The sequence below is a fragment of the Helianthus annuus genome, chromosome 15 (genome assembly GCF_002127325.2).
Source record: "Helianthus annuus cultivar XRQ/B chromosome 15, HanXRQr2.0-SUNRISE, whole genome shotgun sequence".
NCBI classification, from domain to species: Eukaryota; Viridiplantae; Streptophyta; class Magnoliopsida; order Asterales; family Asteraceae; genus Helianthus; species Helianthus annuus.
This window is the reverse complement of record NC_035447.2, coordinates 115,048,829-115,070,262: the sequence shown is the minus strand read 5'-3', so window position 1 is coordinate 115,070,262 and position 21,434 is coordinate 115,048,829. Positions and strand designations below refer to the sequence as shown.

Genomic DNA, 21,434 nt, shown 5'->3' with positions numbered 1-21,434 from the left:
TTCATCCGACAGTTCCAAACTTATATCCGGGCCTTTTTGTTTCCTGACTTGACCGTTGGGCTTTAGTGCATTATTTCTTACATCAGCAATCCTATTTCTCTTCCTCTTCTTATGGGCCATATCATTTTGTTCGTTGTGGTTTTCTTGGGCCGGCCCAACAGAATCATGAGGTGTATTACCCCTAACCTCCACGTGCTCCTCCAGTTGACTTTCCACCTGTATATCCTCGCTATTATGGTAATCTCTGTAATTAATTCCTTTCGGCGGCATAGTGTTGGAATCAGTGTCCGTTTTTTTGGGTCCAGCATTCTTTGGCTTTTTCGCTACCTCCTCTTTCCTAGGTAACCCTTGGGATGTTTCCACCTCCCCTGATCTTTCGTGTTCCCCAGGTGACCCTTGGGTTGTTTCTTTCACCGGCGACGGAATCACCGGGGTAGCCTGATTTTGATCATCCGACCTGTTTTTGTCGTTCTTCTCGGATGGCTCCGGTGACCCACCTTCTTCAGCTTTTGATATGAAACTAGGTGCCCAAGACTCATTTATCTCAGAGACCCATACGTCAAATTTTTGCCCCTTCCATGTGATCCCGATTTTTTCTTCGATTTTTTTGCCTTGATACACCAAGACACCGACAACATCCATAGCAAGGTTTAAATCCCATGTGTCCGCTGTGGATCCACTGATCACCCTACCATATCTTCCGGCTATCTCGTTCATGGTTGAATTGCACCATAGTTGTAGAGGCACCCCTTTGATTGACAGCCAAGCCACACGTTGATACGGTATCACTTGCCCCTCCCAAACCTGTAGGTTTGCTAAATCCTTTTCCTATACCCTTCTTGTTCCTTCAAGGAAATCTAGCATTACCTTCTCTTCTTTAAAAGTGGCAATAAAACTTAACCCTCCTGTGAATCTTAAGAAACCACCTTGACTTCTAACATGAGTCCTTAATGTTTGAGCTTTCTTCAGCCCTCCTAAGTCTTTGAAACACCCCACAAATGACTTTCGTTTCCACTCTTTGCACGTTTCTGCATCTTTGTGAAAGTGTAGCATTTCGATATTCTCCTGTTGCATCTTATTGTTTCTCCTGTTGCCTAAAAGAGCATCCTTCCAGTGGTTTTGACCGCCCCCATAGCCCATCCCATTTTGTGTCTGTCTTGACTCCCCTTGTTGTCTCTGAACTGACTGCCTCTGATTATCTCCAACTGGATCTTTGTCATTCTTTTGCCAGGAGTATCCATTGTAGTTCTTCATTTTCTTGTTTACATAGTTGAACTTTGCTACGTTTGCCTTAAATCTTCCATCTTTCACGTCCAACATGTTTATTGCTTTCACAAGTTTATCGGCATCCCTGACAAACGCGAACCTAAGGAAGCCAAATCTTCTGCCCAACGTGTCTTTCTTTTTTGCAATATAGGCATCGACCAACCACCCTATATTCCTGCATTCTGTCCATAAGTCTGCATCCGTCATCCATGCAGGTATGTTGGTAACGTAAAATGTCGTGGCATCTTCTCTTCTAGGTTTTCCATCTGTTCCCCCTCCTGCTTTCGTGTTTTGGCCCTCCTGTGGTAACTCCCCCTCCTCCACCACCCCGTTATTTTTCTCCTTCGACATAATGAATGGTTAGATGTGTCTGGGTTTGAATCTGGGTTATGATAGGGTAAAAGGGAAACCAGCCAAACCGAATAAGCGCAAACAGCCCTGCTAACAAACTCGTTATGAACGGAGAGGTGAAAGTTCTCCGGACAATCACCGGCTGTTATACAAAGCCTGGGCTTAGAACGGAATTGGACTGGACGACGAAGGGGAAGAGAAGAAACAATCCGGGAACGGATAAGCGCGAGCAGCTCTGCTAACAAAACTCGTTATGAATCGGAGGGGTGAGGGTCCTCCGATCAATCACCGGCTGTTATGCAGTGCCTGGGCTAGATCCGCCGGAGAGACTCTTCGTTAGTAGAGCTTTAGTTGCCAATGAGATGGTGGTTCCGATACAGTAAACTTCGTCAATAGCCCATTTAAGGTATTCGTGTCGCACGGAAAATCACGTGGTATCTCTTAATTAATATATTTTATTTAATTGGAAAAAAAAATAAACTTTTAGGCCCGACACAGGTTTTTAATGAAAAAAAGAAGTTCCTGTCCTGATCATTACAAAAATATCTCCTCAGTCACCACTCACCTCACCGTCCTTCATTTTTAACTACAAAAACTAACTTATAGTAAAACAGATTCTATGTTCTTGAGAGTTCAAATTCCGAACTTCCATGAAAACAATTTAAAAAACCCACTTATTTGTCGAACTATTCTGGGAATATAATATAATAATATATGAAAGAGCTGCTAATATTAATATAATATACCCCAAACTTCAATTATCAATACCATTTTTTATTCTTGTCATAAAGATTTGTGTCATCCAGACATGAATATCACCAACTGAAGTTCTTTCTTCAAATAATAATTCTAGTATTGCTATTCGGTTTGCAAGATTCGGGTCGGGTTTTTATGTGGGTTTTTCGAGATCTCAAGTGAGTGGAACTCAAAAGAAGAAGAAGAAAAGGAAACCTGCAACTTTAATGGAACCTTCAATATGGGGTTGGAAATCTTTAGGGCATTTCATCCTCTTCTTGCCTTATTTCATTGGTCTTCTACTTCTTGGCTTCATTAAAGGTTGCTACTTTTAATCTTTGGTTTGGTTTTGTTTTGTCATATATGTTATTTAGGGAAATTAACCCGTAACATTCGGGACGGGTACTCATGTTTTCGGGCAGGGATGTACCGTATCGAAAGTACCGGTGTCGAAAGTACCGGTACCGAAAAACGTGAAAAGTGGGTACCGGTACCGAATATACTGGTACCGGTACAGTTTTACCTATAAATACGGTACCGGTACTGAAAAATAAGGAAAGTAGGCACCGATATCGAATATACCCGATACTGTTATCAAATGCTCATCCCTATTTTCGGGTATGGTATTGGGTGAAACTTGACTGGATTACTAGAAATATACATATGTGTTTATCTGAACCATATGCGGAAGCAATTTAACTTTATTTGTTTTTGGGTAATAGTGTAAGTTACTAATCCACTAACATTTTTTTTTATATTAATTTCTTTAAGTAATAAACTTATATAAAAATTAAAATAGTAAGAAATGTAGTTGAAAATCCTGAATTTTTAACAAACTAACATGTATACCCGATACCACCTGTCACACGTAGTTATCCCAGAAATACCCTATAGGAGTATTGGGTGGGGTATGGAATACAGTTTTACAATCAAGTATCGGGGTATGGGACTGAATGACCGATACCCGTCTCACTGTCATCCCTAATTTTAGTTTTATTTGAGGGTATTTAAGCAACCCATTTCAAATTACAACCAAACAAGCTCCACTTGAATGGTAAATTTTGTGGGTGTCTTGAAAAATTGTTTCTTTGATTTCAGGAATCATCTTGGCTCCAATTGTATGTGTTATTATGACATTAGGAAACTCTGCTATTGTAATTGGTCTATGGCCAGCACATGTTGTGTGGTCTTACTTTTGCATATTGAGGTACATTCTGTAACCATTTCAGTTCTTGAAATCCTTGTTTATGTTCAGTTGTTCATAAAGTTTTTATATTCGGTTAATCGCAGCGCTAAACGATTAGGGCCCGTGATGAAAGTGGTTGTATGCGTATTTATCACACCAGTCATGGCTTTCTGGCCCGTCGGAATTGTTGTTGGTAGCGTTCTTGGTGGTTTGGCTTATGGGTTTCTCGGGCCAATGTTTGGAACTTTTAAGGCGGTTGGTGAAGGGAAAACCGACCAATTTATCCATTGTATTATAGTAAGTAAGAAAGCGACAGTTAGTAGTTACATATGTTGTTTGTTTTATTATGTTGTATGTCAGATCAAGAATACGTTCGGTTGTTCTTGTCAGGATGGAACTTGGGACACTGTCGAATGGAGCTTTACATTTGTCAGGGACTTTTGTGATGTATGCTTATATTCGTACTTCTCGATGATGAACGACCTCCGAAAACAAGGCCTGCCCGAGGCTAAAATTGAGATTAGGTAACTGAATATCAATCATGTTGTATGCGTGTTAAAAACTTAAAACAAATGTCTGGCATGACCCGACCCGTAATTTGTATTTGTAGGGTGGTTTATCTTCCTATAGCCATTGTCCTCGGGTTACTAGGACTCGTGGTTGACTTTCCAGTGATCACGGTTATAGCCGCACTGAAAAGTCCATACATGTTGTTCAAAGGTTGGCACCGTTTGTTTCAAGATTGTGTGGGTCGAGAAGGTCCGTTCTTGGAGACCATTTGTGTGCCGTTCGCAGGTCTAGCCATCTTGCTATGGCCATTGGCTGTAGCTGGAGCCGTGTTATGCTCCATGGTCTCTGGTATTGTCCTCGGTTTGTATGCGGCTGTGATTGTTTATCAGGTCATTATTACAAATCTCATATCAAGTCTTGACCATAAAAGTCAAAATTGCATTTTTTCCATCATTTTTGTAGGAGTAAAATGCCACTTTCTTCTATGAGGTTTGGCCAGTTTTGCGACTTTCGTCCTTTGTTTTTTCGCATTTGGATCCAAAAGGTTTGAAATCTTGCCATTTTCATCCGACTTGTTAACTCCATCCATTTTTCTCCATTAAGTAGTCAGGGGAATTTCGTTCTTGTTATTAACTTAAAGGGCAATTCGGTTTTTTTCACTTTATGTACAAGTATTCAAAAGACCGAATTGCCCTTTAAGTTAACAATAAAGACGGAAATACCGCTGACTTCACGGAGAAAAATGGACGGAGTTAACGAGCCAGATGAAAATGGCAAGATTTCAAACCTTTTGGACCCAGATGCGAAAAAACAGGGATGAAAATGACATTTAACTCTTTTTGTAGTGAGGCAGGTTTGGGTCGAAAAGGCTATTTTTGGGTCACATCAGGTTGGGTTGACCTAAACACGTTTGGTCTGACCTGACCGTTTTTTATAACAATGAATGTGTTGTGATCAACAATACTATATATTACAATAATATTCTGAATTTAGAATAAAGTGATTTAGGACGATGTACGCATTATTTAACTGTTTGACCCAATTTCTTTAAAGCCCAATTGAAACATAACCCCCGTTCATAACTACATTGATCAATAACATGATCTCATTTCTAACCTTGACTTTATGCAAACAGGAATCGTCTTTCTACCTCGGGCTTTGCTATATAGTAGCTGCATTGTCGCTCTACGATGAATACAGCAACGATGTTCTTGACATGCCTGAGGGATCTTGCTTTCCCAAGTAATACTGATGTTATGCAACGTATATATGTGTGTGTGTGTGCGTGCGCGCACACTTACTTTTATATATATTGGCTAATATTTTCGTTTCAACAGACCTAAGTATCGACGTAACCCTGGATTGTCCGCTTCAAGTTCTTTCTCGATGGGGGGTTCTTCTAGAAGTGTACCATCACGGGCCGGATCTGTTAGGGTCCCCATGATTGAATTGAAGTCATTCGAGGTTTGCTCCTACAATATATTTTACTTTAACAGATTATCGACAGTTAGTAGTTACACATCTATACTATATAATAAAAGAAACCTGTTTTGGGACACTTGCCATTCTCTCATTTAATTGTTTATTAGTATAGATACTAATAATAATAATAATATTTAATCTAAATTAATACAAAATTTTATTATTAATAATATTTAATCAAATCTGAAATCTAATCTAATAAAAAATAAAAATTATATCACTAATTCATCGCAAACATTGTAACCTTACCTCGATTCACTTTTATTTTCATTCAAATCAAATTACATGGATTCACCGTATTCTTCAATTGAATTTAATAATAGAATCTAATACAAATTTTTATTATCAATAATATTTATTCAAATCTAATAAGAATTCATAAGAATTACAAAGTTGATATTAACTTTCAAATAATTAAAAAAATCCACCTAACATCACAAATGTATCTGTTACATTCGATTAATTAATTTTTTCAACAATCACTATTATCTTTATCATTCAGTACGGTTAACCGATTTATCATCATACAACCTCCCACCTATTCAATCATATGATTTTTCAATCTTATATATTAACTAAATAAATAAAGATTAATATTAATCTTATCCTACTTTAAATATAAAAAAATCCGTTAGTTCAGATTAATATTCAATCTTATCCTACTTTAAATATAAAAAATTCCGTTAGTTTTTTTAAATATATTTTTTATTATTTGATATATAAAATCATATTTATTCAACCCATGTAATAAACGGGGGTTTTTAAAAATATAACTTTTTTTTTATTTGGTAAACAATATTACATTTATTCAACCCGTGTAATACAATGGTTTTAAAGATATAATTTTTTTATTATTTAGTATATAATATTACATTTATTCAACCCGTACAATACATATGATTCGTATAGATATAACTTATTTTATTATTTAATATATAAAATTACATTTTTTCAACCCGTGCAATAAAGGAGGCTTTTAAAAAGATAATGTTTTATTATTTGGTATATAAAATTCATTTATTCACCCCGTGTAATACACGGGGTTATAACCTAGTAGAAAAATAAAATAAAAAAATGATTGCTTGATATACACTTGTGTAGTTGTTTGATAGTTTCTTCAAAGAATGCCGCCGACTAGGCGAACACTTGGTGTTGGAAGGATTAATAACTGTAAAAGAGATTGAAGATCCACAGTCGGTTAGTCTATCGGCTTATTGTACCTACCAAGGACTTCTACGGTCAGCAAAAGTCAACAGTCCAGGTTTAATCATGTGTAAGTACCTACAAACTTTTATTATTATTATCATAATTTTATATTAACTTTGATAAATATGATTAAGTTTAGCAATGATTTTTCCTTTTTTTACGCTAGCTGAAAATGGTCCGGAGTTAACTCTTGCAAACAGACCCAAAGATACGTTCCATGATTGGTTCTTGAACCCGCTTTTGGTCATAAAAGACCAAATCAAAGCACAAAATCTCACAGAATCCGAAGAAGTCTACTTGGGGAAGTTAATTTTGTTGGGTGGTAACGCAGAGAAGTTGAAAAATACCAACATTGGTCCGCCGCCTGAGTCTGAGCTTAGACGAGCTGAACTTGAAGCACTAGCTCGAAGGTAAATTTATGGGTCGGGTCAAAATGGGTTTGGGTTAAGTCCAACGGTATTTTTAGTTGTATTAAGTAAGATATAGTTATAAAACTGATGCTATTAAAAATAGTAACTTATGTTTTTATTATAATTATTTAAGATGTTGTAAGCATTCGAATACATAGTGTGCGATTTCCGTGTTTAACGTGTTTCTTTTTTGCTAAGTGTTTCTATTTAACTGTGTGGACCATAGAGTTAGGGGTGTAAACAAGTCTAGCCAAGCTCGAACTCGCCTAAGCTCGTTTAACTTACGAGAGCTTGGCTCGTGTATAGTTTTTCAAGCTCGAGCGTGTCTTGGACTCGACTCATTTGTTATTTAATAACTAATTTATATGCATTTTTAATTTTTTTTTTATATATTAATAGTTAAAAAGTTTACATATGAGATAATGTATATTTAGTTATTTATCGTAATTTTATATACAATAATAATAATAATACATAAATATATATTAAACATAGTATATAAAAATTATATACATAATAGGCTCTTTTAGGCTCGGGCTCATTTATTAAACAAGCTTATTTTTAGGCTCGAGCTCGGGCTCAGAGGTCGTTTAAACTTGGCTCGATTCAAACTTTTAACGAGCCAATCTCAAGTAGCTCACGAGCGGCTTGGCTTGTTTACACCCCTACACAGAAGGAAGATATATAGGCCAAAAGGTTAAATAATATAATAATCTAACTTTTTCAAATAGAACAGTTATATAGTTGTAAATTTTAAATAAACTTTGAAAGACTTTCTTCTTATCTTTTTATAAGAGTGTTCTTCTGTAAGTTTTTACTAAATCTTGGTGGTTGGTATACAAAGGGTTCAAGGGATCACAAAGTCTATATCAAGGTATCCAACTTACAGAAGAAGATTTGACAATATGATGAAGGCAATATTTGAAGAACTCGATAAGAAGAACGGTAGCTACAAAGGACCTCAAACTGTTCGCAGGTCGAAAAGCACGTATGGTCGCATTTTTGGCTCACAACGATCGTTTAGAAACAAAAGTAGCCGCGGGGTTAGGCAAGAAGAAGCAAGAGATGTTAATAATAATGTATAACTAGATTGAAAAAGTATCTATTTTTATGAATTCACACCTGCACCACAATGGGGCCATTCAAGATTCTTTTTGTTTTTACATCTTGTGATCTGCAGTTGGAAGTATATTGCTTGATGGAATCAATGGTGAAAATGGTACTTTCTTTCTTGTGTGAAAATGTTTTGCTTAAAAGGAGTTATGGATGGAAACAAACAAACAAACTTATGATATATTCAGAATTTACAATTAATGAAATTAAGTTAGGAAATTTCAGTTAAGTTAGGAATTTCATTCAAAATGGTTATAATCGATTTTTTCTCTTAACATTTGTAAACTGCATTTTATTTGAATTATATATATGTTTTTTTTTAATAAAACACGCTAAAGCTTGTGCAGAGAACCAACATGTTTTTGTCCCTTTTGCCTTTGACACATTTGGCTCCCTAGCGCCAGAAGCTATCCTATTTCTGACCAGGGTCTAACGGGTCATCCACAACAATTGTTCAATCTCAGGGGGACGGGGTTTTGTCTTTGGTAGATTAGGGTTTGCAATTCAGAAAGAGTTGGCGGCACAGCTTGTTGCCTGTCTACCTTCTGTTTTGATGTAACTTGACAAATATAAATGAAATAAACTATCTTTTTATTTAAAAAAAATAAAAAATAAACTCATACTTGCAAGAACACAAAATTTAATTTCTAGCCTATGTAACATCTATAAGGGATACCACTACTAAATAGAGCAATTTATAAGGAAAGCTAGTCTTGGGTAATGTGCATGAATGTAATTTTTGGAGTAAATTGCCATTTTAGTTCTTGAGTTTTGTTTAAATTTGCCATTTTAGTCCAAATAGTTTTTTTTTTGCCTCTGGGTCCCTGACTTTTCCCTTTTCTTGCCATTTTGATCACATACACTAACTCCATCCAAAAACTCCATCTTTAACCAGGGGTATTTTGGGGATTTTCATTTTAAATGTTTTCAATTGCCATTTTGATCCAATTCCAAAAAATCAAAAAAATTCCAAAAAATTCTAAAAAATAATAAAAAGTGTTTTCAGCTCGAAACGGTTCAGTTCGAAACGGTTCAGCTCGAAACGGTTCGCTCGAAACGGTACGGGTCGAAACGGTTCAGCTCGAAACGGTTCGGTTCGAAACGGTACGGGTCGAAACGGTTTGCGTCGAAACGGTTCAGATCGAAACGGTTCGGTTCGAAACGGTTCGGTTCGTAACGGTTCGGTTCGAAACGGTTCAGCTCGAAACGGTTCGGCTCGAAACGGTTCGGCTCGAAACGGTTCGGCTCGAAACGGTTCAGCTTGAAACGGTTCAGCTCGAAACGGTTCGCGTCGAAACGGTTCAGCTCGAAACGGTACGGGTCGGAACGGTTCAGTTCGAAACGGTTCCGCTCGAAACGGTACGGGTCGAAACGGTTCAGCTCGAAATGGTTCGGTTCGAAACGGTACGGGTCGAAATGGCAATTGAAAACATTTAAAATGAAAATCCCCAAAATACCCCTGGTTAAAGATGGAGTTTTTGGATGGAGTTAGTGTATGTGATTAAAATGGCAACAAAAGGGAAAAGTCAGGGACCCAGAGGCAAAAAAAAAAACTATTTGGACTAAAATGGCAAATTTGGACAAAACTCAGGGACTAAAATGGCAATTTACTCTAATTTTTGTGACATAACATGAAAATTGGTATCGTCTTGTAAATGAAATATATCCTAAATGAGCTACTTTAGTACGTTTTTTACATATCCACATAACCTAAAGATGATGGAAATTAAACTTCAACATAGGTTTGCAAGACATCGATAGGGCCTTTGATGTCCTCTAACCTCGATGGAAATTGTACGAGGTTCAATAAAAGCTTGAAAGTAATAAGCAATATAATGTATGCAAACTGTCCCAATGATGAAGATTAGGAGGAACCACCAACTTACGAACGTGAGGCTCCCAACAACATTTCAACTGGTATTGTTCACAAGTTTACGTGATAGTGAAAATCATTAAGGCTGCACGGTGTGGGGAGCAGCCTTGGAGCGTCCCCTACCGGCGACGCACCTCCAGAAATTTTGGCCCCCCTTGCCGGCGTCCAAATCATCGGGTGGAAGACGTTCAAGCCGTCCCACTAGAGGACAAAACCTTCTCAGTTCACACACACACATATATACATATAACATATACATATATTTTAGGTCCATCCTCCATTTCCATACCTCCATCCTCACACCCGATCTACGCGACGCCTACGTGACGGACCATTCTCCAAGTGAGGACTATCACCACACTGTTGATATGTTCTGTTTAAACATAATGGAAAACATGAATAACATACCTGTTACAGCAGACAGGCCAGCAGAGAATCCAGTCAGAGATGCAGCCATTGAGTTCGACATACTTGTCAGGATGATCTGGTTCCTCCTTAGGGTGTAAGATTATGATGGTGATGAACCGAAACAAGGGAGGGTTTCGGTTATGGAGAGGGAGACGATTGTGATGTTATGAGGGTTGTGAAATTGTATAAGTTGTGTAACCCTTAAACTCTCTAATAATCTTCTTATATATACACCCAAAAGGAAACCTAATTAGTTAATAAGGGTAATATATTCCATCAACAATTACCAACTAATTATTAATAGGTTATTAATATATTTTGATCTATATAATATAAATGATTATAATGACTACAAGATTAAATATTATAATAATAATATATTTAATCTCTCACACACACTACAGACTAAGTACTTCAAGACAATTTAATGGAACATATTTGGTTTCTTATAGACTCGTTAAATACTTCAAGACAATTTAGTAGAATGTCTCGTTTCTTATAGATTAATTATTAGGTTAGAACCCTGTGTAATATACGGGTTGAATAAATGTAATTTTATATACCAAATAATAAAAAAATATATATTTAAAAACCTCATTTATTACACGGGTTGAATAAATGTAATTTTATATACCAAATAATAAAACAATATATCTTTAAAAATCTCGTTTATTACATGGATTGAATAAATGTAATTTTATATATTAAATAATAAAAAGTTATATCTTTAAAAACCTAGTGTATTATACCAATTGAGTAAATTTAATTTTATATATTAAATAATGAAAAAAGTTACATTTTTAAGAACCTCATGTATTGTATGGATTGAGCACATGTAATTTTATATACCAATCAATAAAAAGTTATATCTTGTTATATCTTTATAAACCATGTATATTATACGGATTGAATAAATCTAATTTTATATACCACATAATAAAAAAAGTTATAATTTTTAAAAACGTGGTGTATTACACGAGTTGCATAAAACACGAAAATAAAAGTAATAAACATTGATTAATGTTTTTGTTTACCCCTTATAAACATTTTGAAATAGGTTCTACCTTTAATTACTTTAGTTTAATAAAATAAATAAATCAGTTACATCATATTAATTTATATTTTGTGTACGTCTTTTGTTAATTTCAGGATAGATAATTTTGAAATCTAATAAATATTTCAAAATATTATATTATCTCCTATACGAATTGCTTAAATTTATATTAAATTTAATTTTATAATTATCTTTTAATTAATATTAATTATCTATAATTAAGTAGGAGAGAGATGATAAAACTAAAAAATAGATAGCTCCAAAGAATGATATGTGCCCCCATTAGTTTTTTTTTATTATATAGTATAGATATATGTTTTCTAATAGTTTAATTTATGTCATGTATTTGTTATTTTTTTAGTTATGTCATGTTTAACATTTGTATTTTTTAATTATATAATCTATAATTTGTATTTTTGAAATATATTATATATCTTTTAGATCTTAAAATATATTGTTAAAGTTTAATATATATTTGTTTTTGAGTAAATTACTATTTTGGCCCCTGTGGTTTAACCAGTTTAACTATTTCAGTTCAAAAAAATCTTTTAACATATTAGACCCTGAGATTGCATTTTATAACGGTTTGGCCCCTAACACTAACCATGTTACTTTTTTCTAGTTAAATCTAAGGATATTATAGTCCTTTTATAGCTTAGGGGTTGTTTATGTAAGTTATAAAGTTCTTTTAATATTTTTATTTGTGTAATGACTTAATTTCTTTATTTCATGATTATTATTTAACAACATACGTTTTAAATATACTAATAAATACATATTTCTTTAACAATTTGTTTTTTTATAAATGTCGTTTAAAAAAAATGTTTTTAACCTTTTTAAAATCGTTCCTTTTTAAAATGTTAGTTTTTAAAATCATTCTTTTTTAAGTCCTCGTTTTTTATAAATTGAACAGTTCATTTTTACCGGTCTTTTTAAAACAATATGTTTTTTAAACTATTCATTTTAAAGTCATTCTTTTTAAAATCGTATATTTTTAAAGCATTTCTTTTAGAATCGTTATTGTAAAGCGTTACTTTTATTTTTAAATCGTTATTTGAATCATTTATCCTTTTTAAAATCCTCCATTTTTGGACTGTTTGTTTGTTCGAAATTCGTTATTTTTTAAACCTTTTTTGTACTAAAATCATTCGCTTTTTAAAACCTTATGTTTTTAACATAATAAAATTTATTCGCTTTTTAAAACCTTATATGTTTAACAAAACAAATGGTATTAAAAATTATGTTAAAAACATAAGATTTTAAAAAGCGAATGATTTTAGTATACAAAGGTTTAAAAAATAAACGAATTTCGAACAAACAAGCAACCCAAAAATGGAGGATTTTAAAAAGGATAAACGATTCAAATAACGCTTTAAAAAATAAAAGTAACGCTTTACAAAAACGTTTCTAAAAGAAACACTTTAAAATAAACGGTTTTAAAAACGAAAGACTTTTAAAAAGTTTAAAAAACATATGATTTTAAAAAGGATAGTAAAAATGAACTGTTCAATTTATGTAAAATATGGGGACTTAAAAAGTACAATTTTAAAAACAAACAATTTAAAAAAGGAACGATTTTAAAAACGATAAACGGTTTAAAAAGGTTATTTTTAAACGACATTTATAAAAAAACAAATTGTTAAAGAAATATGTATATTTATATATTTAAAGCGTATTTTTAATAAGAATTGTTAAATAAAGAAATAAAAAATTTAGTAATTACACAAATAAAAATATTAAAAGAATTTTATAACTTACATAAACAGCTCCTAAGCTATAAAAGAACCATAATACCCTCAGGCTTAACTGGAAAAAAGTAGCATAGTTAGTGTTAGGGGCCAAAACTGTTATAAAATGCAATATTAGGGTCTGATATGTCAAAAGATTCTTTTTTGAACTGAAAGGATTAAACTGGTTAAAACACAGAGACCAAAATAGTAATTTACTCTTTATTTAAGTACATTTTATTAGCTTAAACAATATGAAGTTAATAAATTATTTTTTAAACAATTAACTCACTTACCCTTTAATTTACTTTTAAATCTACACAAATGTTCATCATAAGACCACAATTATTATCTTTAATTCTAGTTTTAAATCTACACAAATATTTTTCATAATACCAAAACTCTCAATCACTTAAAGGATGGATGCCTTTAATACACACTTTAATAACATTTTTATATTAAAAAATAAAAGGTATAAAAAAGTTTAACTATGAAAAAAACCATCATTGTTCTATATAACACTAGCCTAAGATCCCGCGAGTTTCGCGGGTGGCTTACCACAAACATATAATATCTACTGGCATTTTCCAACAAAGAGGTCATTTTCCAATAAAATACAGGCAGTTCTCAGAGGTATGATAAAACGAAGCTCGGATTCAATTGAGTCGCCCAGTTTTCCCTTCAAAATAGCATTGTCATTAGCCATTACTTTACATTATCCGGGTGTAATGCATCGGGACGTGTTATGAAAACATCCAATCTAGAGAGAGCCTCTGTAAAAATGGCAAAAGAATGCTATATTAATGTTCAAAATAGCGCAAAAAATGCACCATTAATGTAAAAATCTTCGCTTAATGTTCAAAATAGTGAAAAAAAACCCTACCACCAACATATGCAGCGGCGGAGCTTGGCCAAAATGTTCAAAATAGTGAAAAAAAACCCTACCACCAGTAATGACATTTGACCCCTTAAATGTAGATGGTTGGTATTACCCTTCTCATTAACAAACACATGTCCGTCAAAGAACTCTGCAAACTCGATAACATCCTCTGGTCGTTTAAAGTCGATGTAGGCTCGGGAATAGGATTGAAACTTCAGACTGCAAAACATGTTCAATTGAATTTGTTAGAAGAATATGCATAAAAGAGACGCTTTCAAGAAACAATGGCACATTTGGAAAGAGTTCCACATTCTGAAGCAGGTAGAACTGTTACAATGGTAGCAAGATTTTAAGTGACAAAAGATTCTTCCCTGATACAGGATTCGAGTTGATTATTTATTCTAATAGATGTTGTGGTCCTTTGGGCTCCAAAACAAATCAGATATATATACTAAATGTCTGGGTCAAGATACACCCATAAATATAGTCCATGATGTTTTATGTTGTTTTCTGCATATATTCTAAGACCACTTTATGATATAAGGGTGTGTTTGGTTTAGGAATTTAGAATGAAAGTGATAGTATTTGTTTGCTTTGCTTTGCTGTGATAAGTTATACAATTCGATTTCAAAACCATAAAGTATGGGTATTTTGGTCACTTTAGATGAATTATTAGACCACCTCTCATCCTCCTCTCTTTTTGCCTCCTGATCTTCATTTTGAATAATAATCAGTTAAATTTTTAATTCGAGTTTGCCAGTTTTGACCAAGTCTTGTTTTGACCCACTTCCAGTTTTGCATAACTCAACTAGTTTTGCATAACTCAACTGAAGTGTTGTTTCTGAATCGGTGTCATCGGATCCATAGTAGCATACGGTATCCGGCAAAACCCGGTCATGCTTCGAGTGGGCAGCACTGCTATTGGAACAACATGAGTGTATTCTAGGAAACCAAGTTGACCAGGTTGTCGAGTCAACTGTATGAAGCACTTTAAGTTTTCCATCTGCAGCATACACTTCAGATTGTTAAAGATTAAACAAACATTTAGCAAAAAAAAAAAAAAACTTAATAGAATTTGATGCTGTAACGCGATTACCTCTCCTTGAAGAACATCGTTTCATAAGCAAGTTCTCGTTCCTTTGCGATTTGAATGTTCAATCTCCTCAAACAGCATAGCATCATGAACACAAGATTCACAAACTAAAAATTTATTAAATTCCCATTAATTTAAAGATAGATCAAAACCTTATTTTCTTTGATTAAAACTAAGCCATCAGTTAGTTGTTTCTCTAGTTGGTGCAGTTGCTGAACGCTTGCACCGCCAAGGTTGTGGCCCATAAGCCGCCTACACCATAAACACAAAAACTATAAGAAAAATCACATATATACCCAAAGACTGCATTACATAACATAACGAATAAAAACAAAGATGAAATTTGTGAAAAAGACTAACGCAACAACAAAAATTAAGGCTGACAACAATGAGCTGCTGTTGATCTGATGCGGCCGATGATGATTGACCAAACAACAGCCTGGAAGCTACTGTTGTTGATCGACTATTGCTTTTGCTGCTCTTACATGTAATGGATATCTAACAGTATCAACAACTACGCATAAAGAGTATTTTTTAAGATGCGATTCTAGGCATACCCTTATTGTTTAACATAGATATATAATATGAAAAGTTATTTGGCTTAAAGAAACTCAGATAACCGAATATCTATGATATTCGTAACTTTTTCTTTTTCATACTCGACACTAAATAAGAATTTCTATGGTTTAAGATATTATTACTGTTAGATATCCATTACAAACAGCTGATACTGGTTTGAAAAGTAGATGTGTATTGCCCTTACGCCACTATCACTTTCCAGTTTGTATAATAGAATGTCCGTGTAAATATTGAAGTTGTGTATGCTGACGTACCTGATGCTCTATTGACTGAGGCGAAAAGCCAACATTCGCAACAAACCAAACCAAAAAATCAAAGAAATAGGAGAAGAGCATCGCGCATACCCGACAACCTCTGATCACCACCATTATCGGGTTCGCAGCAGAACCCTAGCCGCCGCCGCAGGACCAACGTTCTCCGTCATCAGGTGAACCGAACGCTAAACCGCTGTAGAAAATCAAACTGTATTGGTTAAAGATTGCAATAATTAAAATCCACTGAGCTTTACGTAAACCCTATGTTAGAAACGATAAACCCAACTCCGATTGATAAAAATAGGTTGAACAATAAAGAACAAACCCAAGAAGGGTAAATCAAGAAAGCTCACATGGATATAATAATCTTCTTGGCGTCCTTTGTGACGGACCATTGGAACTCCATAACACCCATTAAGGGTACTTCAAACAAAAATATTAAGAAATTAATTACCATTTGAGAATGCATTATATGTATTTTATAAAACAAATTAGAAAAACGCTAAAATGTAGACTTGCCACTTATATGGAGAACAATAACCACATCCCTTGCCATTTCTATGCTCCAATTTCAAAGCAACCTGCATCCCAATATGTTGATAAAATAAACCCTTGAAATACATATACAATAATAACTGTTAAACTGTTGTACCTCAACAGGGCCTGTGTTTCCCAAACTACCAATCACCTTTCTTCCTACATAAACTTGACCAAAGCCTCCTTTACCAAGTTTTCTTTCTAACCTGTATGTATGTAGGAGAATTGCCAACTTTAACCTGAAACAATAAACCAAAATCTTGAAAATCATGAAAAATCTGAATTTCGTAATTAAAAAAATATAAATACTTTCAGCGTTTATGATACTAACAAAAAAAAAAAAAAACAAAATATATCGTGATTTCCAGTTGATTAACAAAGGTATCGGATCCTACCATTACACATAAACATACATATGGGTAGGGTTCAATATATTAACAAAATAAGCTGAAACAAAAACACTTTTATTAATATGTATAGATACAGATATTGTCTCACCAGCATATGCATAAACGTTGTCTTCCCAATGCCATTATCACCAAGCATTACTACGATTCAGACTTGTCCCCACCGTAATACAATTCAAACTTTTTGTGAGCAAATCAATAGGCAAACCAGAAGTAAGATGTATGCGATATCTAGGGCTTCAAAAACAACCCTACACAGTTCATACAAAGGAAAAAAACATCAAACTAATATAATTGTAAATAATAAATTGTCATCAATGATGGATGATTGTGTACCGCAAAACCCTAATCGCACCCTAAATTAATCAAATTAAAAACATTACAATGAAGAATCATAATACAATGAAAGTATAAATTTCACAAAAGGAAAACAACAAAAATGTAGGCAAAGATAGATTACAAAGAAATTACCTGATTAATTAACATTCTAGAAAAGAAAGGGACCGTTCTTGGACCATACAAACCCTAGCCACCAGTGAAAAGCTTTTTAGACATCAAAACGGCTGAAATAAAAGAGAAACACATAAAGATATCTTCAGATTGCATAGGGTTTATGAGATTTGAAATGGGATTGCGATGAGGAAATGGAAACCCTATCTACATATTCACAAACACAGAAATACCATCACCAGCAACGGATATGAGGTCTAGCGAGAAAAGGAAATGGCTGTAATGGAATTGGCGCTCAATCTCTTTGAGGGAGTGGTTTTTGATACCAATCCTCCTTGCAGCAACCGACTCAAGAGAGAAAGTAAAACCCTAATCGTTCAGGACATCAATGAGTAGGATTACGCATTACATATATCAAAATAAGGAAAAAAATCGATGAAGAAACAGAGGAATACATAATTATTAATAGATCTAGGGTTCTTGATACCAATCCTCCTTCATCGATTTTGATTGCTAGTATTCAATTGAAGATGGTGATGGATTGGAGGGTGGAGCATTGGTTTTGAAACGGCTGTACAATAAAAGCCAATAAAAGCCAAAGGCGGTACAATCAAAGAGAAACATGGGAAGTGATCGATGTATATTGCCGCCCAAAGAAGAATTCTGTGGAATATTAAGTTGACAGGTGGCAAAAAGAAGTTTAAGCAAATGCCAAGTGGCCAAAATTGTTTTGTTTTAATATAAGTAATAGATTTATGGTAAGATCTTAGGTACAATATAATATTTACCCATGATTTGAACTTAATTACAAAATTACCATTTACCCATGACTTTATGATAGTTGTTTTTGGAAAATTATCTATATGTCTTAAAAGACGTAGTCAGTGGCTTTTACGTCACCGACACCCAACATTTAAAAAGTGACAAAACCACCCTTAATTTTGAATTTTCACAATTATACATCTTACATCTTTGTCACAAATCAAAACACCTCATACTTTGAGACTGCATACTTTCATCCTTGTCATATTCACCCATTTTAGTTTCTAACGTTTAAAGTTCCCCCGTATTTTCATTCTTTGACTTGAAAAAAACGACTTCCTAAGGTGCTTATTTTTATATACGTGTCGGTATCAATTCATGTTTCAACCTAAAGTTTTAGAAATGAGTAGGGTAAAATATAACATGCGCCTTTAGTTTCTAACGTTTCAAGTTCACACTGTATCTTCATTCTTTTACTTAAAAAAGAACGATTTCCTCACGTTTTTTTTTATGTATATACCAGTAAAAGTTCACGCTTGGACCTAAAGTTTTTGGAAATGATTCAGATAAATTAGAACGTTTAATGTTTATTTTCATGACACGTGCTTATTTTTATGTACGAAATCTAAAGTTTTCGGAAATAAGTCGGGTCAGATATAATACGTTTTAAGCTAATTTTTATGTACGATTTAAGATGGTCTACGCTTTCAAACGATTTCCTCATGTGCTTATTTTTATATACGCCGGGTTAGATATAATATGTTTTCATGCTTATTCTTATGTACGATTTAAACGGGTCAATGTGTTGACGTAAATATCAAAAACGCTATTTCCACACATGCTAATTTTTATGTACGATACCTAAAGTTTTTGAAAATGAAATACGGGTCAAATATAATACGTTTTCATACTTATTTTTATGTACGGTAAAGTTGGTCTACTTTTTGATGTAGATTAAAAAAATCTATTTCCTCACGTGCTTACTTTTACGTACGTTTCGGGTTAAATTCAGGTTTTGACGTAAACGGTATAAATTCACTTTTTGACATTTTTTTTTTCAGAAACCAGTCGGGTCATTTATAATACGTTTTCAGTTGGTCTACATTTTTACGTAAGAATTACTGTAAGTTTTGACACTTCTAAGTCTTTATACAATAGTAATGGTGGTATTGTGGTTAAATCGAACCCATTAAACGAACCTACCCGGGTTTAGTTCCGTTTTTTATACGGTATAAATTTGATTTACTTCACTTATTAATCCAACTGTAATGCTCATATAGGTTACATTAAGTTATATCGGATATGACGAAACACGTGGTTTTACATGGGAACGCATTACATAACACTTTGACTAATCCATTCGACGTTTACGATGTGCCCGCGCCGCAACACGCGCGGGTCTTATTGCTAGTCAAATATTAAATATCAAATAGTAGTGGTATTTGTCACTTTCAAAATTATATCTGTGGTATATCCGTACAAATGTATAATCAATCATCTTGGTATAAATTTGAGGTTGTACGTCTTTGACTACACTTTACGTCACGTAGCGGTATAAATTCGCATTGTTACTTTACGTTTTTACCGGTTTTTGTCGATGTTTGCTTACCTAGCATGGGACGAGGGTTAACCAAACGAATTCCCGCCGCGTATGGCGGGGTGTTTTTGCTAGTTAATAAGGCTGGGTGGTGTGGAGTGGCGTCCCACATCTGTAGGATCGTGTGCTGACCCGAACGAGTCGTTCAGAGGCTTTCTCCTTGGTTTCAGGTGCGGAATAACAAGAAACTAAGGTAGAAACAGCAGGCAAATCACTTTAACTACTTGTTTTACTGATTTCAAACGTTTACAGCTCAAAACTCGCACCGGCAGAACTTCGGCACGATTTCTATGCAACTGTTCCAACTGGAGTCGCCTTTAGGGTATTTATAGGGATCTGGGACCGCTTATTGGACAGGCCCAATAAGCGGCCCATATAAGATGTCTCATAAGCGGTCCATAAGGTTTGCTGTTCGAGCGGTCCAAACTTGTTACCACTCGAGCGGTTCACCTCATTAGCCTAATGAGCGGTCTAGCCCATTAAATGACCACTAAAGCGATCCAACTATCTAATATGACTCTAAAAGCGGCCCAACATCTAAAACCTATACATTTTCACTATTTCTCGTATTTCGAGCCCAGATCTAACGTTCTAAGACAATGACTCGATACAAGACGGAATCAGCAGATGTAGTGCACCAACAGACTCCCCCTCAGATGTTGATGGAGTCGACTATCGAGTCACAACATGCTGTATCTTCAGTTCTTCAGTCTTGATCAGTCTTTGGGCTTCACTCTCTTTATCATTCTATCATTCTAAGACACGAACGAAGATGTAGTCGACAGACAACTGCACCAACAGACTCCCCCTTGAATGTTGACGGAATCTTTAGTGAGAGTCTTCAAACAATCACAACTCTTCAATCTTGTTCGGCCTCCTTCAGGAACTCAGTCTGGAATAATATCTTCTTCAGGAATTCCTTCCTGGAATCACATGCCTGGATCATTCTCTGGCTCTAACTTTCATCAGACTCCCCCTATCATAATGCTGGGATCTCTGTCTGGAAATCGTTATCACCATTGAAATCAACTCCTGGCTTTCTCTGTTTAAGCTCTCCTCTGGTTCTGATGTGTCTCCTGGCTATTCGTAGCAACAGGATCAGAAACCTGCAAAACTCAACCATACTATCACAAACTAATACAATTTGCAATTCAATTTAATGACACAACAAATCATATAAGAAAAATTATGAAGATCAAACTGTAGGTTACCATTCAACTTAGTTATCAAGTTAATGAACCAAATTTGCATTTCAAATCTTCACAATTTAACACACTCTCTCAAACCACAAGTTCAACATGTTTAGCACTCGAAATGTCAAATATCAGTTCTTCACATTCTGTTGTCGAAAATCTTTTTATAGTTTTTGAATATCAAACAAAAATACAATATTTTTAGATTTTTGCATTTTGAGAAATACAGAAATGAACACTATTTTTGAGAGATTGTGCAAGAGGATCATATCGGTTTTTTAGACATATCACCAACACCGTTGATCTTGATTAATCAACAAATGTTAAAAACAAATTTACTTCTGATTGTCAGTATTGTTGT

General features: G+C 34.4%; 2 protein-coding genes and 1 long non-coding RNA gene across 7 annotated transcripts; 1 reads left to right on the top strand and 2 right to left on the bottom strand.

Moving 5' to 3' along the window:
* The first annotated feature begins 2,238 nt into the window (after positions 1 to 2,238).
* Positions 2,239 to 8,388, top strand: LOC110912214 (uncharacterized membrane protein At3g27390). Its single transcript, XM_022156895.2, has 10 exons — positions 2,239 to 2,673; positions 3,451 to 3,559; positions 3,643 to 3,835; positions 3,929 to 4,062; positions 4,149 to 4,437; positions 5,184 to 5,290; positions 5,386 to 5,512; positions 6,632 to 6,803; positions 6,903 to 7,146; positions 7,991 to 8,388. The coding sequence occupies exons 1-10, from the start codon at positions 2,580 to 2,582 to the stop codon at positions 8,229 to 8,231; spliced, it is 1,710 nt and encodes a 569-aa protein (XP_022012587.1). The 5' UTR covers positions 2,239 to 2,579; the 3' UTR covers positions 8,232 to 8,388.
* A 5,374-nt stretch (positions 8,389 to 13,762) lies between these two features.
* LOC110912215 lies at positions 13,763 to 16,555 on the bottom strand. 3 transcript variants are annotated; one of them, XR_004882586.1, is made up of 7 exons: positions 16,481 to 16,555; positions 16,218 to 16,320; positions 15,447 to 15,546; positions 15,298 to 15,360; positions 15,030 to 15,204; positions 14,205 to 14,420; positions 13,763 to 14,094 (listed from the first exon to the last, which is right to left on the bottom strand). XR_004882586.1 is itself a non-coding variant. In XM_022156896.2 (5 exons), coding segments are annotated over exons 2-5 (417 nt in total). In that variant the 5' UTR covers positions 15,323 to 15,546; positions 16,128 to 16,267; the 3' UTR covers positions 13,763 to 14,093. The 3 variants fall into 3 exon arrangements, 1 of the variants encoding a protein (XP_022012588.1); XR_004882587.1 differs by lacking the exon at positions 16,481 to 16,555 and having other exon boundaries at positions 16,128 to 16,267; XM_022156896.2 differs by lacking the exon at positions 16,481 to 16,555 and having other exon boundaries at positions 15,298 to 15,546; positions 16,128 to 16,267.
* An 86-nt stretch (positions 16,556 to 16,641) lies between these two features.
* Positions 16,642 to 18,176, bottom strand: LOC118487673. Of its 3 annotated transcripts, none has more exons than XR_004882590.1 (5): positions 17,755 to 18,176; positions 17,543 to 17,634; positions 17,163 to 17,322; positions 16,780 to 16,903; positions 16,642 to 16,708 (listed from the first exon to the last, which is right to left on the bottom strand). It is a non-coding gene; the product is annotated as an uncharacterized LOC118487673 (long non-coding RNA). The 3 variants fall into 3 exon arrangements; XR_004882589.1 differs by having other exon boundaries at positions 17,761 to 18,176; XR_004882588.1 differs by having other exon boundaries at positions 17,543 to 18,176.
* Between the last annotated feature and the right edge of the window lie 3,258 nt (positions 18,177 to 21,434).

Bases quoted from the DNA above. Each gene is read 5' to 3' on its own strand.
- LOC110912214 (XM_022156895.2), top strand. From the start codon at position 2,580: ATGGAACCTTCAATATGGGGTTGGAAATCTTTAGGGCATTTCATCCTC. The intron at 3,836-3,928 runs GTAAGTAAGAAA...TGTTCTTGTCAG, and splicing joins AATTTATCCATTGTATTATA to GATGGAACTTGGGACACTGT. The intron at 5,291-5,385 runs GTAATACTGATG...TCGTTTCAACAG, and splicing joins GAGGGATCTTGCTTTCCCAA to ACCTAAGTATCGACGTAACC.
- LOC110912215 (XM_022156896.2), bottom strand. From the start codon at position 15,322: ATGAAACGATGTTCTTCAAGGAGAG. The intron at 15,205-15,297 runs GTAATCGCGTTA...TGTATGCTGCAG, and splicing joins ACGATGTTCTTCAAGGAGAG to ATGGAAAACTTAAAGTGCTT. The intron at 14,421-15,029 runs GTTGAGTTATGC...CATGTTTTGCAG, and splicing joins GATTCAGAAACAACACTTCA to TCTGAAGTTTCAATCCTATT.